This window comes from Diplotaxodon limnothrissa, linkage group LG3, assembly GCF_057381915.1.
Source record: "Diplotaxodon limnothrissa isolate DT_005_m linkage group LG3, D_limnothrissa_male_GT1.1, whole genome shotgun sequence".
Classification (NCBI taxonomy): domain Eukaryota; kingdom Metazoa; phylum Chordata; class Actinopteri; order Cichliformes; family Cichlidae; genus Diplotaxodon; species Diplotaxodon limnothrissa.
Window position 1 is genome coordinate 47,288,665 of NC_140598.1, and position 17,058 is coordinate 47,305,722.

Sequence of the window (17,058 nt, forward strand, 5' to 3'; positions counted from 1 at the left end):
ATTTCATTGATTTATTTAATGCTGATTAAATCAGTTTGACTCAGATTAAAGTTTCATAACTGCACAGTGTTACTGAAGTTTAATGTCTGACTGGAGCGCTTGTTGAACTGAAACATTCACTTGCTTTTTCTTTGATGTTTATATGTGTTACATGTTAATTTTGAATTAAAACTAACATTAAAATATTTTTATACAAGAAGAAAAGAAATAATTTCTACCCTGAGAAGAAACGTCTGAACCAGCATGTTGATGCTGTTCATGGACACTGAAGACTGCAGCCTGTCCACAAATGGTTAAATTATATGTTTTGTAATATAAACACAAACTGTCTGTTATCACGTTTGAAAGTTACTGGAATAAAAAATAAATAAATTAACATCTTATTTGTGATTTTATTTAATAGGCAGATGACTCATTTTCCCAGTTAAAGGTTAGATTAACACAATAAGTAATTTGAAATAATCTGGATGAAAGATCTTACATGATACAGTCAGTGTGATGATATCACTCCACTCTGAGAAGAAATAGTCCCTTCTGCCCCGGCAGCTGTATCCTCCACTGTCAGACTCAGTAGCTCTGATGATTCTGTATTCATTGGATGTTGGAGGTGTGTTTAACTTGGCTGCTCTCCATTCATACGTCCACTGAGCTCCTTCACCTCCCTGAATCTCACATCTGACAGTGACTGTCTCACCGCTGTATATCTGAGTCCAGGATGGCTGCAGGGTCACAGTGGGCTTACTGGGAACTGTTCACAGGAAAATATCCAGTTAGACACAAATAGAAACATAAAAATTCAGATGTTTAAAACATGAGAGTAACATGAGTGGAAAAAAAAAAATCAACCTCAAACAGGCTACAGGGTTAAACCACACCTCGGGCCAGTCTGACCACAGATAACTGTTTTCATCACGGCCACATCCCACTTAGTAAAATAGCTACAATCAGCACAAAGACAGTCAAAACCAGGCCAGAGGCAGGACTGTTTCATCAGGATGCACTGAGATATTTTCAAACACCCTGACCTGTAGCTGGTTTTTGATAGCATACTGTGCTACATGAAGAACTGTATAGCACAGCTGCACAGTAGCACAGAGGAAATAGCTCCACAGGGTTATACAGGTCACCCAGAGGATAGTCGGCCATCCTTTGCCCTCACTTGAAGACCTGCACAGCTCCCGCAGTCTCAGGAACACGAAGAAAATCCTTCAGGATCCATCTCACCCAGGTCATGCACTGTGTGAACGTCTACCTTCAGGCAGACATTTCAGAGCCATAAAGACAAAAACTAACAAACTAAGGAACAGCTTTGATCCCTCAGCCATCACCATGCTGAACACTGAACAATCAGATCCAACACAACTCTCATATACAGTGTTTACATTGTTACAGCACAGTCTCATGTTTACACCTGCAGGTACGGCTGGTGTTTACATCAACACTGTAACAAAGAAACATTTGTTTTGTTGTTTGTTATTAAAACAAAATCTGAAACTTTTCACTGCAAGATCTCACTTTTCTCCTCAATTTGAGGTTTTGTAGCTAAAACACATTTTTTAAAAGGTCTGAATCGTTTTGTTGATGTTTTTTGGAGAGCACATTCTCTGTGAGGGTGAGTCCTTAATCTCACAATTTTGGACTTAAATCAAAAACAAAGTTGAATAAATGTTTCTATTTTCCCACCTCTCCAAGTAATCTTAATGAGCAGAAAACTTATCTGAGGGTTAATAAACTCACAGCTATTAGATAAAGTTGTTAGCACACATTACATAATGACCTCTTAGTCTGGTAGAAATAAAATAATTAAACTCACGAGTTTCTGTAACAGTGACGTCACTGCTGTCCTCTGTGTAGTAAACTGGATCTCCTCTCCCTCCTCTGCAGTGGTACAGACCTCCTTGTGAGACACTAATAACTCTGTTTGCTTCATTTCCTCTCATGAGCTGAGCTTTAGAAGAGACTGAATCACGTCTGAACCAGTCAAACTTCCAGCCAGCAGAGCCCTCCACAGAGCAGCTCAGTGTCACACTGCCCCCTGCTGGTATGACTGAACTTTGTGCTGTCAGTGTGGCTCTGGGTTTACTTGCTGTTGAAGAAACAAAATAAGTAAAACATTAAATCACCCTCAAGAATAAACTTGTTACAGCACTGATCAAACTTTAAACTTTCACTGATTAATTTATCTACAAACAGAAACAAAGTAGTTTTTGTTGGAGCTCTTTAAAGCACCTGCAAGGATAGCATGCTAATGCTAAGCTAGCCAATAACCAAGAGTGATGAACTTCATCCTAACAAACTGATGAGCAGTCAGGCTGCAGCTCCATTTCTACCTGTTCATGTTTCTACTGTAGAATCACCATGACAACCGATGTAAGGTCTCTTTGTGCTGATTTTGTGTAAGAATTTTTTTGCTTTACTTTTTTCTAGTAATGATCCCAACAAAGAGGAGAAATACCTCCAACATGCACAAACATTTGACCTCACAGCCTCTAATCTGCATGAATGTCTTTGATATTGTGCTTAGAGATGGTGGCGACTCTCAAAGTGGAGCCAGTGAGAATCAATAAATTCTTATCCATTCCCATCCCTACCTGCATGTGACACATTAGACTGTCTAACAAACTAAAGATTTCACTGATTTATCATCCTCTTATCAAACTGTCATCTCTGTACATTCCTCTTTAAACTGCTGATATTTTAAGAGCCTCCATGGTGTCTCTCCTTTCTGTTTGCACAGTGAGAAAAACTGTTGTCCTGAGCTGCCTGCAGACAGCTGGATCATTGTTGGAGTTTTCCTATTAAGACAGATGTAAACATGAAAACATGAAATGTCAGCATGAATCATGGTCCAACTCACATGAAACTGTCAGTCTGAAGGCATCACTCCATCCTGTTAAGAGATAGTCACTGCTACCCCGACATCTGTAGTCTCCACTGTGGGACACTGAAACTCTGCTGATCCTGTATTCACTGGATGTTGGAGGGCTGTTTGTGTTGGGTGCTGTCCATTCATATTTCCACACCTTTCCTTCACCTCCCTGAATCTCACATCTGAGAGTGATTGTCTCACCAGTGAATATCTGAGACCAGCTGTGCTGCAGTTTCACAGCAGCCAAAACTGTTCAACAAACAAATAAACACAAATATTAAACTGAAAAAATCATAAATTAATTGTTACTTCAGGTTAATCATGATGTTTCGTTTTATTTCACAACAAGATTTCACCCTCACCTTGTTTCTGAATTGTAACTGCAGCACTGTCCTCTGTGGAGAAAACTGGATCTCCTCTCCCTCCTCTGCAGTAATAGATGCCTCCTTCTGAAATACTGATCGTGTGCTCTGATGTTCCAGCTCCTATTTTCTGACCTCCAGAAAACTGTGAATCACGTCTGAACCAGTCAAACTTCCAGCCAGCAGAGCCCTCCACAGAGCAGCTCAGTGTCACACTGCCCCCTGCTGGTATGACTGAACTGTGTGCTGTCAGTGTGACTCTGGGTTTACTTGCTGTTGATGTTACAGGAAAGACAAACATCAGACTGTCAGTTGCTTTAGGAAAATCTTTGTTACAATAAATAAAGATTTTAAAGAGAAAGTAAAACATTCAAGAATCATTTTAGAAATATGCAATTTGTTGTTTTTTTCAGTAAGTGCTTAATAGTAATGATCAAACTTTACACATTCACTCAGTCATTTAGCTTCTAGCACCAAACAGAAAACATTTACCTGCATGTGACACATTAGACGGTCTTCATGCACAACTACACTACAGATTCCCTCTGACTTATTCTTCATCTATTCAAAGACAAATGTCACAAATACAAAGTACTTTATCCATGTTTAATCCATGGTCAGTTTGTTTGTGTCCTCTCTACATTTCCCTTTAATAATAGTCTAAAGTCACACTACACTGAATGGTGTCTGTTATTGTTCGAGCACCGTGACCATCGCTGACATGGTTCCAACATCAAGTTCATGTAGTTTTCTATGATGTAATTTTGAATAATGTAAACACCTTATTTACAGAGGAAAACTGAACAATCAGAGAGGCTGACAGACTCCAATGAAGTCTCCAATAAAATAAAACCACACAGGAGTCCTTTGAGTTTAATTCAGCTAAAGATGGAGTTTGTGTTCCTCATGAGACCAAACTTGGCAAAATCTGAAAAACCTGTGGAGGGTCTTGTTTAACGCTGCCACTGCAGCTCGTCTAACATCTGATTGGTTACCATGTAGAGTAAGTCAGCACAGATCAATACTAGACAATCGAATGCGATGAACTGGTGGTACTGTGGACGTGGGGCAGCCAGGTATCCCAGAATGCATTTCAATTCACAAGCAGTAATTATAGTGGTATAGAGTATAAGTAAAGTTTTAAAATACCCTGTTTGTCTGTCACCAAGTGTAAATGACCTCATTAATATTTGGTAAAGTGTTTTGTAAACTTATGAGTGGCTATTATATTGTTGGAGTGAATGCTTTTATTTTGAAAGTCACAGAGCGACAAGGTGCCGTAAATCAAGTAGCGTAAACCATATGGCAGAAGCGCGAGTTTTAATGCACAGAGAGAAGGTGTGCTCTATGGTTAATGGACGGGAATGGGAAAAAGAACGGCTATTAAGGTGCAACACTGAGTGGAAAGCAGTTTCTTAGCACCTGGTTGATGAGGGAACAAGGTTTGTACCAAAGTTTGTCCTGTAGATATGTATTTTGTTGTTTTACGGAGCATATAGCTGCTGACCGCTACTAAGCATGAAGGCTAAGTTTTCACCCACTAGAGGGCGCAAACGTACCTCGTCATGTTTAGGCAGCGATGCAACGATTTCCCTGTTATATGCAATAATTTACAAGTTTTAGTGTTATTTGTTATGTAAGGTAAGGAGAATTAATTTGTGATTAATGAATAAGTCAAAAGGTTAAAGGTAACACACTGTTTGATTTACTAATAGTCTTTTATTCTGTATGTTGTAGCTCTTACGGTGTGTTCACATACACGGCTGTTTAATAAAAGGATTGCGAACCATCAGTTTGAGAGACCATCTTTTCAACCGGGGATGCTACACCAAGTGTACTTTTTTAATCCATACTCATTTTGTTCGATCCTATTTGCAAAAGTGCTTCAATGTTAGCTTGGCTAACTGTTAGCTGTTAGCTCTCGATGCCACAAAGCACGACTCCAGTCACACAGTTTAACACCCACACTGAGTGAACACTGGACATAATTCACTGAGGTTGTATCTGTGGGGTGATGTTTATTTCATTGATTTATTTAATGCTGATTAAATCAGTTTGACTCAGATTAAAGTTTCATAACTGCACAGTGTTACTGAAGTTTAATGTCTGACTGGAGCGCTTGTTGAACTGAAACATTCACTTGCTTTTTCTTTGATGTTTATATGTGTTACATGTTAATTTTGAATTAAAACTAACATTAAAATATTTTTATACAAGAAGAAAAGAAATAATTTCTACCCTGAGAAGAAACGTCTGAACCAGCATGTTGATGCTGTTCATGGACACTGAAGACTGCAGCCTGTCCACAAATGGTTAAATTATATGTTTTGTAATATAAACACAAACTGTCTGTTATCACGTTTGAAAGTTACTGGAATAAAAAATAAATAAATTAACATCTTATTTGTGATTTTATTTAATAGGCAGATGACTCATTTTCCCAGTTAAAGGTTAGATTAACACAATAAGTAATTTGAAATAATCTGGATGAAAGATCTTACATGATACAGTCAGTGTGATGATATCACTCCACTCTGAGAAGAAATAGTCCCTTCTGCCCCGGCAGCTGTATCCTCCACTGTCAGACTCAGTAGCTCTGATGATTCTGTATTCATTGGATGTTGGAGGTGTGTTTAACTTGGCTGCTCTCCATTCATACGTCCACTGAGCTCCTTCACCTCCCTGAATCTCACATCTGACAGTGACTGTCTCACCGCTGTATATCTGAGTCCAGGATGGCTGCAGGGTCACAGTGGGCTTACTGGGAACTGTTCACAGAAAAATATCCAGTTAAAGACAAATAGAAACATAAAGTTATTTTGAAGCCTGATTTTGTTTTTGCTGTTGTTCAGAGGAGAAAGATTTACTGCATCCTGGTGACACTTTGACTGTAAATTAAGCTGGATTTAAAAATCAGTGTTTACATTTATTTACCATGTGGTACACGTGTGTGGTGGCCCACTGGTGTATCTGACTCACACAGCCTGTTCTCCACACACTCCACATTTATAAAGTGATCTACAAATCCTAACATTGCAGCTAACAGCTGCATTTTCCCTTTGAAGAACCACTTACAGCTACAGAGACAGGGAGTGAAGGTGGACAGTATATCCTTGTTTTTATGGCAACAAATTTACCTTGAAAGTGGTACAACTGTGTATAATATGATTCACAAGCAGAAAGTAAGATTTACAGATGTGTGCAGTGATTTGTGTGCAACTTTTCAGGTCTCCAGTTCACACAAACTATTGTACAAATGTGTCGACACAAACCTGAGTAACTGCTGATCATTGAGGCACAAATTTTAACGTCTGGATTGTTTTTCAGATTTCTTTCTTTAAAATTCATCGTCCATAATTCAGAGATGATAATAAATATACTTAATACAACACAAGATGTCTTAATAAGAAGAAGAGCTTTTTTACCTTTTAAGAACTTTTTAACAAAAACTTTAAAGAGGAGAAAAACAGCACAGGCCTGTGCAGGCCTACTTTAAATAAAGCATCATTCTGCAGGTCAGTTTGAGTTCAGAATAAGTAAATAAAATGTAGCTGTGGTCCAATAATTGTAAAATAAGAAGAATAATCATGAAAACTCTTTGTATATAATTATGTCTTCAGTCCATTTCAATGAGCGATCATCTTCTGTTGTTTTCATGCAGCCACGGGCAGCCCTGAGTATAAAATACATCAGCTCAGGGTCGAAAACATAAAGATATTTATTGCACAATAACAGCATATCTGGTGATAATACACAGCTCACAACACCTTAAATACATGTGGACGAATCACCTGACACGCACAGATCACGTCTCGTGCCCACGTGGGGTTTTGAGTCTAATTTAACTGCCAGCTTCACACAGATCCACAAATGTGAGCTGCTTTCAAGTCACAAATCATTGCTTGTTGATCATGTCGTGTGTGTTTGTAATACTTTCAACACAAATTTGTCTCCTTATGGAAAGCAGACTTTGTCGTGTTGACACGAGTGTCAGAACGGCAGGTTTATCTCCAGATCCACGGCTCTGACCCACGGAGACCTCTGGCTGATGCTCAGTGTTCTGAGTTTGGCTCGTAGCTGCTAACTAGCTTTCTGCTCTGAGTCAACTTATGGCAAAGTGCAGAGATGGAGAGAGGCGTGGGAAGGTTACAGCAGCACACTTTCTTCCTCTGGAGGCGGTGAACACAGTGAACAGCTGGATGCTAACATGTGGCTCACAGCTGGGCCTGTCAGACTCTCTCTGGCTGCAGTAGCTGCTGCTATAAACACACTTTTCTTTTTCTCACTCTGTAAACTTCCTCCTGCATATGTTGGGGATGTTGTGTGGGACTTTTACTTTTTTAATTTTTTCACCCAAAGCTTGCGGGAGCCACAGCTGAGGGGCGGAAGAGCCGCGGGTTACCGACCCTGATCTGACCTGATGTTAGCTGAGCTGTTGATGACCTCGGATGTCAACATGTTCAGGATTAACCTTTATTTTTGTTTGTTTGTTTGTTTGTTTAATGGCTCTGTGGCTTAATACATGTAGTCTTTCATGTCCACTTAAAGTCAGTTTAAGGTGAAGAAGCATTTAAAGAGAGAGGCCAAAAATATTTAATACAATACAATTTAAAGACTAACAGCAGCTAATGAGCGATAAATGTGCAGTTTTTTTTTGGAGTTGATGCCACAATGTTTATTTTTACATTTGTATGAAACACATGAGAAACTTAAATAACAGAAAGTTTAAAACTCACAAATCTCCACAACTGTGACGTCACTGCTGTCCTCTGTGTAGTAAACTGGATCTCCTCTCCCTCCTCTGCAGTGGTACAGACCTCCTTGTGAGACACTAATAACTCCGTTTGCTTCACTTCCTCTCATGAGTTGAGCTTTAGAAGAGACTGAATCACGTCTGAACCAGTCAAACTTCCAGCCAGCAGAGCCCTCCACAGAGCAGCTCAGTGTCACACTGCCCCCTGCTGGTATGACTGAACTGTGTGCTGTCAGTGTGGCTCTGGGTTTACTTGCTGTTGAAGAAACAAAACCATTAAAAAAATTAAATCATCATAAAGAATACATTTCTTACAGCACTAATCACACTTTAAACATTCACAGAGTAATTAAAAAAAATTAGTTTCCCTGCATGTGACACATTAGACTGTCTAACAAACTAAAGATTTCACTGATTTATCATTCTCTTATCAAACTGTCATCTCTGTACATTCCTCTTTACATTGCTGATATTTTAAGAGCCTCCATGGTGTCTCTCCTTTCTGTTTGCACAGTGAGAAAAACTGTTGTCCTGAGCTGCCTGCAGACAGCTGGATCATTGTTGGAGTTTTCCTGTTAAGACAGATGTAAACATGAAAACATGAAATGTCAGCATGAATCATGGTCCAACTCACATGAAACTGTCAGTGTGAAGGCATCACTCCATCCTGTTAAGAGATAGTCACTGCTACCCCGACATCTGTAGTCTCCACTGTGGGACACTGAAACTCTGCTGATCCTGTATTCACTGGATGTTGGAGGGCTGTTTGTGTTGGGTGCTGTCCATTCATATTTCCACACCTTTCCTTCACCTCCCTGAATCTCACATCTGAGAGTGATTGTCTCACCAGTGAATATCTGAGACCAGCTGTGCTGCAGTTTCACAGCAGCCCAAACTTTCCCTAACAAACAAATAAATACAAATATTAAACTGAAAAAATCATAAATCAATTGTTACTTCAGTTTAATCATGATGTTTCGTTTTATTTCACAACAAAATTTCACCCTCACCTTGTTTCTGAATTGTAACTGCAGCACTGTCCTCTGTGGAGAAAACTGGATCTCCTCTCCCTCCTCTGCAGTAATAGATGCCTCCTTCTGAAATACTGATCGTGTGCTCTGATGTTCCAGCTCCTATTTTCTGACCTCCAGAAAACTCTGAATCACGTCTGAACCAGTCAAACTTCCAGCCAGCAGAGCCCTCCACAGAGCAGCTCAGTGTCACACTGCCCCCTGCTGGTATGACTGAACTGTGTGCTGTCAGTGTGACTCTGGGTTTACTTGCTGTTGATGTTACAGGAAAGACAAACATCAGACTGTCAGTTACTTCAGGAAAAACTTTGTTATATAACAAATAAAGATTTCAACATAAAAACTCAAATAGTAATTTTAAAAAAATCCAATTTATTTTTATTAATTTACAATTTATGTATTTTTTTAATTCAGTAAGTGCTTAATAGGTCACGACCCTGGAAGATGGGTTAAGAAGATGGATGGAGTTCAATAATAGATCTCAGGTTTCTCAGGTAGGTCGGTCCCTGATCTCAGTGTGATCATCACACTTGATGCAAACAGGCACCAACAGCACAAGAACAAAAAAGTGACTTCAAAGCAAATTTGATGAGAATCAACAACTGGCAGCAGCACACATGAGGACAGCACAGGTATCTCAGCTAACTGTTAGCCAGCTAGAGAGCCAGGAGCTAACGCTGGATGTATATAACATGATGAAAACTTTATCAGAGTGAATCAAGAATCAGGTGAGACTGTTTTTATGCTCTGTCACCAAACTGTACTCCTAAATGCAGAGACAGGTGAACTATACACTGTTAGCTGATCTGAGGCCAGTTGATTGTGGTCGCTCTTATTATCAGATTTTTTGTTAATCTGTTTTTTATTTAAATGTTTGTTTTAAGGATCATGATCACATAAATATATATGCATAAAGATGCATAACCAGTGCACAGTCAGCAGCATTTATCAGTCATAATTCACACAGATGTTTTTCATACTGTATGCTATCCCCGACCCCAACCAGGGCTGTGATGTGATAACAGAACTCTTCTCTGTTGATGATCAGCCTTTTCTTTTTTCAGCATCTGTATTTTCCATCGTCAGACAGCAGCTCTGCTCATTCTGTATTTATTGATCATGTTTGATCCACAACTTCAAATAAATTATAAAAACAAAATAATTGTGTCATAATTCTGAGCTGCAGTGGTGGAAACTACACGTGTGCAGGTACTGAAGAAACTGAGATCATCACATCTGTGTTTAATGTTTGTTACGATTTTCTCTGATTTTGTTACTAAACTAAAACAAAGAACAATATGACTCAATGAAATGTGTCCAACTTACATGATACAGTCAGTGTGATGATGTCACTGCAGACTGAAAGAGTCATGGTGCAGCAGCTGTATCCTCCACTGTCAGACTCAGTAGCTCTGCTGATTCTGTATTCAGATGTTCGAGGTCTGATTAATGTGGCTTCTGTCCATACAAACAGCGACTGACTTCCTTCACATCTGACAGTGACTGTCTCACTGCTGTATATCTGAGGCCAGGATGGTTCGAGGATCACGGTGGGCTTATTGGGAACTGTTCACATAAACACATCAAGTTAGAGATTGATGGAAGCATCAAGTCATTTTGAAGCTGAACTGATTTTTATTGCTGCTGTTAAGAGTCAAAAGATTTACTGCATCCTGGTGACATTTGGACTTGAAAATAATAAGATGTGTTTTCATGAAACAAATTAAAGCAGTTAATTAATATTCTGAGTAAAACCACAGAGTGACTGCACAGACCTGCAGGATTTAACTCACTCACTGTTTATAAACCCATTTAGTATCTTAAATAAAACGATGCACAAACAGAGAAACAGGGTGTGATTTAAAATGGTGCATGAAATACAAAATATCAGAGCAAAATTATACATATTATATGAATGTGAAGAAAACAAAGAACCATTTCTCACCTTCAGCATTAACGTAGAAGAGAGAACCGAGCACTAAAGTAAAGATTAAACATCATCAGGATCAAACTGACAGAAAATCAAACTCAAAATGAACAAAATTGTTTTTTAAAGATAAGTTTTCACATGACACAGTTACTGCTCATCAAAATATTTCTGTGCATAAAACACTATTAATATATGAACTTGTACACAACAATGAGTCAAGTGCAACAAGCAGCGATGTATCCAACACGATACTCAGACTAAACTGAACCAAGGAACCAGCCAACATTTGTCTGTAACTTTCATAAACATCACAAATATGCTTTGTTCAAACTCTCACATAAACACTTCAAACCAGTGATACACTCTAATTCTCACACATGAGAAACACTTTCATTAATCAGTGCCATTCAAACAATGTCACAAATGTACTTACACAATAACCCCGTCATGCAGAGCAAAGAGTGCCCCATCCTCACATCCAGCCCTGCTGCACTCTGATCCTCAGCTGATCTCAAACACTTTGACTTTACATCAATAATAAAAAGAGAAGCTGCATTTAATACAGATAAGACCAGAGTGTTTCTTCTGACTGTGGCCTCTCTGTGCTTCCTTTCCTTTTATACAAACCTCAAACAGCTCCTGTAGCTTTGACCACAGCAGTTGTGTGACGTGTTCACATTTCCTGTCCACTGCAAACATGCAGGCTTGCTTCTTGTGTTTGCTTCTTACCTTCTGTTGTTTCAGGTCAGGTGACATATTTTACCAGCTCATAATTATGTTTTATTCTCAGAGACTTTTATGTGATTTGTGCAGTGTGCTGTGGATCATCATAATGTTGGAATATTTTATCTCGAGTCATCTTATCAGCAAATGTTTCTGAACATCCACAGACATTTATTGTGCGATACATGAATGCTGTTTTCCCAAAATGTGTTGTTTTCAGTTTCTGGCCACCACACACACTCACTCTCCAGGATTATGCACAGACAATGATCTCCAAATATTTATTTGGTTTCATCTGCTTCCAATATCATATCAAATATCACTCATACGAAGGTGACAGTGTTCACATTTTGAACAGAAAATACTGACGGTTTGAAAGAGGAGTGAAAAAGTACGTCTATGTCCACTGTGAATGACCAGAGGTGGAGCCTTATGGCATCAGCTGTCAGTCACCTACAATGTAGTTTTGAGATCCCTTCCTTGTGCCACAACCCCTCCATGGTACTTTCCTCAGGTGACCTCAGTAGGTTACATGATGGGGGGAGGAAAGGTCTCACAGTGTTCTTACCCCAAATCTCTGGTGATAATTTTTGAATAAGACAGAAGTTGGAAATTCTGAGTTACCAGTCGAAAAGTTTTTTTCTGGAACACAACTCACATTTACTGCTTGGAAAGTCTGAGCAGACACACAGACTGTGAGTTAGCAATCCAAGATGGCAACACTGAACCTAAAACAACAGTCAAACTGTAAACTTTTATTTGTGCTGCCACTCTTTTGTATTTTTGAATCACTAAATAAGCCAAACACAGAGCACTGATTAGGTTTGATTCATGAATGTGTTTTTTAAGTCCAAAAACTTATAGGTCTATAATGACCCACACCTTTTTTCACAGCTTGGCTCATGTGATGTCGTGATTAATTGTGGGTCTTTGACCCACTTAAAGTAAAACCCTCACTGAGGTTAAAATACCTGAGACTCTTTACTGTTTTATTTTTAGAAGTCAAAGAGCCTCTTAGATGAGAGGTGACACGTCTTCCAGAAATGTAAAGAAGTTTAGTCACTTTCCTTCCAAACTTCTTAGACCACCATGAGCTGGATGACTGAGAACCTACAAAGACATTAAACCAGAAATAGAAAGGTGGCACATAGATACAGTAGTTCATACTGTTGCCTCACAGCAAGAAAGTTTCCTGTTAGAATCCACCAGCTGGGCTGTTTGTGTGAAGTTTGCATCTTCTCCCTCCACCTGTCTGGGTTCTCTCCAAAGTCATATATTATTATGTTAACTGGTGATTCAGGTGATTGCCTGCAGGTGTGAATGTGAACATGAATGGTTGTCTGTCTCTCCATAACCTGTCTAGTTGGACCTCATCTGTCACACTATGAAAGCTACTATAGGCTCCGCCCACATTAGAGTCCAAAAGGACAGCAGAGCAGTGAATGCTTTAAGGTGTGGTAACTTTGTGATTGGCTAATCCCCTCCATATAAGAATGCGATGTACCTCAGTTTCTCACTTCTCATTCTCAATATACAGTCTATAATATTAGTAATAGTTAAAGCCTGCAAACACAGCATCTATCCTTATTCTGTCAAACACTTTCTTACAAAGATAACCTTTGATTAAGGTTTGTTGCAGTATCATCTACACACACTCACAAACATGTTGATATCGAAGTGTTTTAGATTGTTTTACAGCAGGTGTGTTTCTCCTTCCCTCCACTTTTCTGTGGGAAAGGTAAAATACATTAAGATGTTACTTCATGTTTTTATGTTATTTGCAGTTTATATATTAACATAAGTGCAAAAGTTTCAGTACATATCAATATGTTATGAGGCTTGAAGACAGCAAGTCTCTGTGATACTGCAGAGTCCAGCAGACAGTTTGGAGTCAAACACTGACGTCATCATCACAGGTGTAGGAACCATTTCTGTAACAGCAGCCAAACAGACACATTAGTATCAGTAGGTTTAGATGATTTACTGGCTCCTCTGCTGGTTACAAAGCAGTGATTATACTTTGGAGTTTTGTGTTATACTGTGAGGAACTGGCCTGTTTGGAAGTTGCAGTAAGAAGAAAACATGTCTGTATATGATGTTGTGGACAGAGAGAGTGATGGATGATTTTATTTATTTCAGAGATAAATGAACATTTACAGCACGTCCATGCAGAGACTCTTAAAGACATGAGCGTGAGAAACAAGCTTTTCACCGTTTCTCTTGATGCCCACATGCTTTATTTATTCTTTAGTCCAGCATGTGTCATCACCACAATAAAGCTACTTTTAACCTGTTTTCACACATTGTCATACCTGCACATTTCCACTGTGCTGTGTTGACTTTAAAGAAGACAAACGTTAGACTTCAGGCTGAAACCACAGGCTGCATTTCCTCTTTTCTTGGAGGCCCAGACAGAAATTTTGTGGTGTCTGATTTTCAGCAGATAAAAATAAACCTACAACAGTCTTTTACACACATGCAGTCATCACAGTCTGCTCAGAGAAACAAAGAACAAACGGGGAGGGGGTGACATGCACCGCTAGACTCATATGTACTATCATCTACAGGTTGAGTCATCTGCCAATTAATAGTACTCTGAAACTTCCTTAATCCCAACCCAAACCCCTGAATTCATTTTAAATGAAACTCAGACTTTCAGCTTTCAGCAAATGTGAGAAACTAAAGCATATTTTAACACAGTCCCAACAGTGGTGGTCTCACAGGGGCTTCATCGAGCTCTCCATCCTGGAGGAGGGCCAAGGGATGGGTCCCGTGACTGCCAGTTAGTCCTCACAGATGACTCCCCAACAGGTTGGTGTACAGTCCATGAAGGCTCTCGGCTCAACAGCTGTTAGATCAGTCATTGGGTGTCTCAGACATAAATGCTGGAGCTTCAAGTTGTTATCCTGGCACTCAAGCAAGTTCTGTTGTGTCTGCAGGGGCACCATGTCATCGTCAGAACAGACAGGGCAGAAGACAACCTTTTTCTTTTTATATAGAGAGTCAACATTTTTCTATCTGTTCATCTCCCTGCAGAACGATGTCCCTCCCCTTGCATGTGACAACCTGGCAAATGCTTTTCCCTTCCCTCTATATTTCCTCCTCCAGTCATTCCTTTGCAAGGTCCAGACCGAGGAGGTGGGGTTGATCCTGGTGGCCCCACTTTGGCCCCACATGGCCTGGTTTCCAGCTGTCCCACTACACCTATCCAGGACTCCCTTTTCTGAAGGTCCTCCTGTCCCAGGTGAAGGGGGTCACCGTTCCATCTTTTCCCAGTAGGACCCAGTAGCGCTAGGGGTGTTTTGCCGGAAACCAAAAAGAACATAAATGGGAAAATAAATGACAACTGGCCAGCTTACTTGATACAGTCTGACGTACAGATTCCAGGGCACCATGTCATTGTCATAACAGACACAGGGAAGGAACGTATTTACAAGACAGGACATGTATGGAAACACGGAGCCAGGACGTGCAGGGTGAACATACACTGGTGGCGCACTTGATCTCAGGGGGAGGGATAATAGTGTTAGTGGTGTTTTACCATAAACCGAAAAGAACACAAACGGGAAAATAAACGAGAACTGGAGAGCTTACTTGATACAGTCTGACATATAGACACTGGGGAAGTTATTAGAGGCCAGACTTAAAAGGCACAGAGGGAGACTGAGAGGTGAGGTGCTGGGACGTGAATTGAATCTCTGTATAGACTCGGAGAAGATGATCTCCACAAGCTCCGGTAGGTGGGTGAGCAGTTACACAGACACCCCTGAAAAGGACAATACTCCGACACGAGACAACCGTTGTGCAGCTCCTTAAGAACGCTTCTGATGAAAGCGTCTGACGAGTGTGCCAGAGGCTCAGTGAATTGCTGCCCCACCTACCTGCAGTGATGGGAATAATGGTGTTACAAGTAACGGTGTTACTAACAAGGTTACTTTTTTCAGATTAATGAGTAATCTAACTAATTGCTATTTCTATCGTTACAACATCGTTACCGTTACAAACCGTTACGCAACGGCATGTGGTGGGGTTGCGTTACTTTTTGTCAACAGACGGTTGAAGCTGTGTTCAGCTTACCACATCCTATATCAGTTGCACAGAAGTAGCTATCTACGTAAGTCATCTGGGTGCTACGGCTTTAAGTAACTGCGCGTGCTCCTGTGGACGGCAATCACTTTCTGGAAGATGACCACTTTTTGGCACAACACCTGGAGCTTAGGGGGCAAAACAATCGCATGAGTGCTGCTGTTCGACTGAGGAAGAATACAGGGAGTGCAGAATTATTAGGCAAATGAGTATTTTGTCCACATCATCCTCTTCATGCATGTTGTCTTACTCCAAGCTGTATAGGATCAAAAGCCTACTACCAATTAAGCATATTAGGTGATGTGCATCGCTGTAATGAGAAGGGGTGTGGTCTAATGACATCAACACCCTATATCAGGTGTGCATAATTATTAGGCAATGTCCTTTCCTTTGGCAAAATGGGTCAAAAGAAGGACTTGACAGGCTCAGAAAAGTCAAAAATAGTGAGATATCTTGCAGAGGGATGCAGCAGTCTCAAAATTGCAAAGCTTCTGAAGCGTGATCATCGAACATTCAAAATAGTCAACAGGGTCGCAAGAAGCGTGTGGAAAAACCAAGGCGCAAAATAACTGCCCATAAACTGAGAAAAGTCAAGCGTGCAGCTGCCAAGATGCCACTTGCCACCAGTTTGGCCATATTTCAGAGCTGCAACATAACTGGAGTGCCCAAAAGCACAAGGTGTGCAATACTCAGAGACATGGCCGAGGTAAGAAAGGCTGAAAGACGACCACCACTGAACAAGACACACAAGCTGAAACGTCAAGACTGGGCCAAGAAATATCTCAGACTGGTTTTTCTAAGGTTTTATGGACTGATGAAATGAGAGTGAGTCTTGATGGGCCAGATGGATGGGCCCGTGGCTGGATTGGTAAAGGGCAGAGAGCTCCAGTCCGACTCAGACGCCAGCAAGGTGGAGGTGGAGTACTGGTTTGGGCTGGTATCATCAAAGATGAGCTTGTGGGGCCTTTTCGGGTTGAGGATGGAGTCAAGCTCAACTCCCAGTCCTACTGCCAGTTTCTGGAAGACACCTTCTTCAAGCAGTGGTACAGGAAGAAGTCTGCATCCTTCAAGAAAAACATGATTTTCATGCAGGACAATGCTCCATCACACGCGTCCAAGTACTCCACAGCGTGGCTGGCAAGAAAGGGTATAAAAGAAGAAAAACTAATGACATGGCCTCCTTGTTCACCTGATCTGAACCCCATTGAGAACCTGTGGTCCATCATATAAAATCTGCCAGGTGGATTAATGAGCTCTGTCGGTACACAGGCAATGCTGCTGCTGGTTGCTGGACGGGAAAGTGG

At 40.4% G+C, this 17,058-nt stretch overlaps 1 protein-coding gene across 1 annotated transcript in view; it reads right to left on the minus strand.

Annotated features, from left to right (window-relative positions):
• Nucleotides 1-14,616, minus strand: part of LOC146636221 (Fc receptor-like protein 5) — a 29,230-nt gene extending 14,614 nt beyond the window's left edge. Inside the window, exons 1-8 of the mRNA XM_085350299.1 lie at nucleotides 14,490-14,616; nucleotides 10,342-10,581; nucleotides 8,995-9,267; nucleotides 8,615-8,879; nucleotides 7,964-8,236; nucleotides 5,733-5,992; nucleotides 1,814-2,086; nucleotides 482-748 (exon numbers count right to left, since the gene is read on the minus strand). Coding sequence (XP_085206425.1) covers nucleotides 482-748; nucleotides 1,814-2,086; nucleotides 5,733-5,992; nucleotides 7,964-8,236; nucleotides 8,615-8,879; nucleotides 8,995-9,267; nucleotides 10,342-10,581; nucleotides 14,490-14,616 — 1,978 coding nt within the window. The remainder of the gene's footprint in view (nucleotides 1-481; nucleotides 749-1,813; nucleotides 2,087-5,732; nucleotides 5,993-7,963; nucleotides 8,237-8,614; nucleotides 8,880-8,994; nucleotides 9,268-10,341; nucleotides 10,582-14,489) is intronic.
• Nucleotides 14,617-17,058: the final 2,442 nt, after the last annotated feature.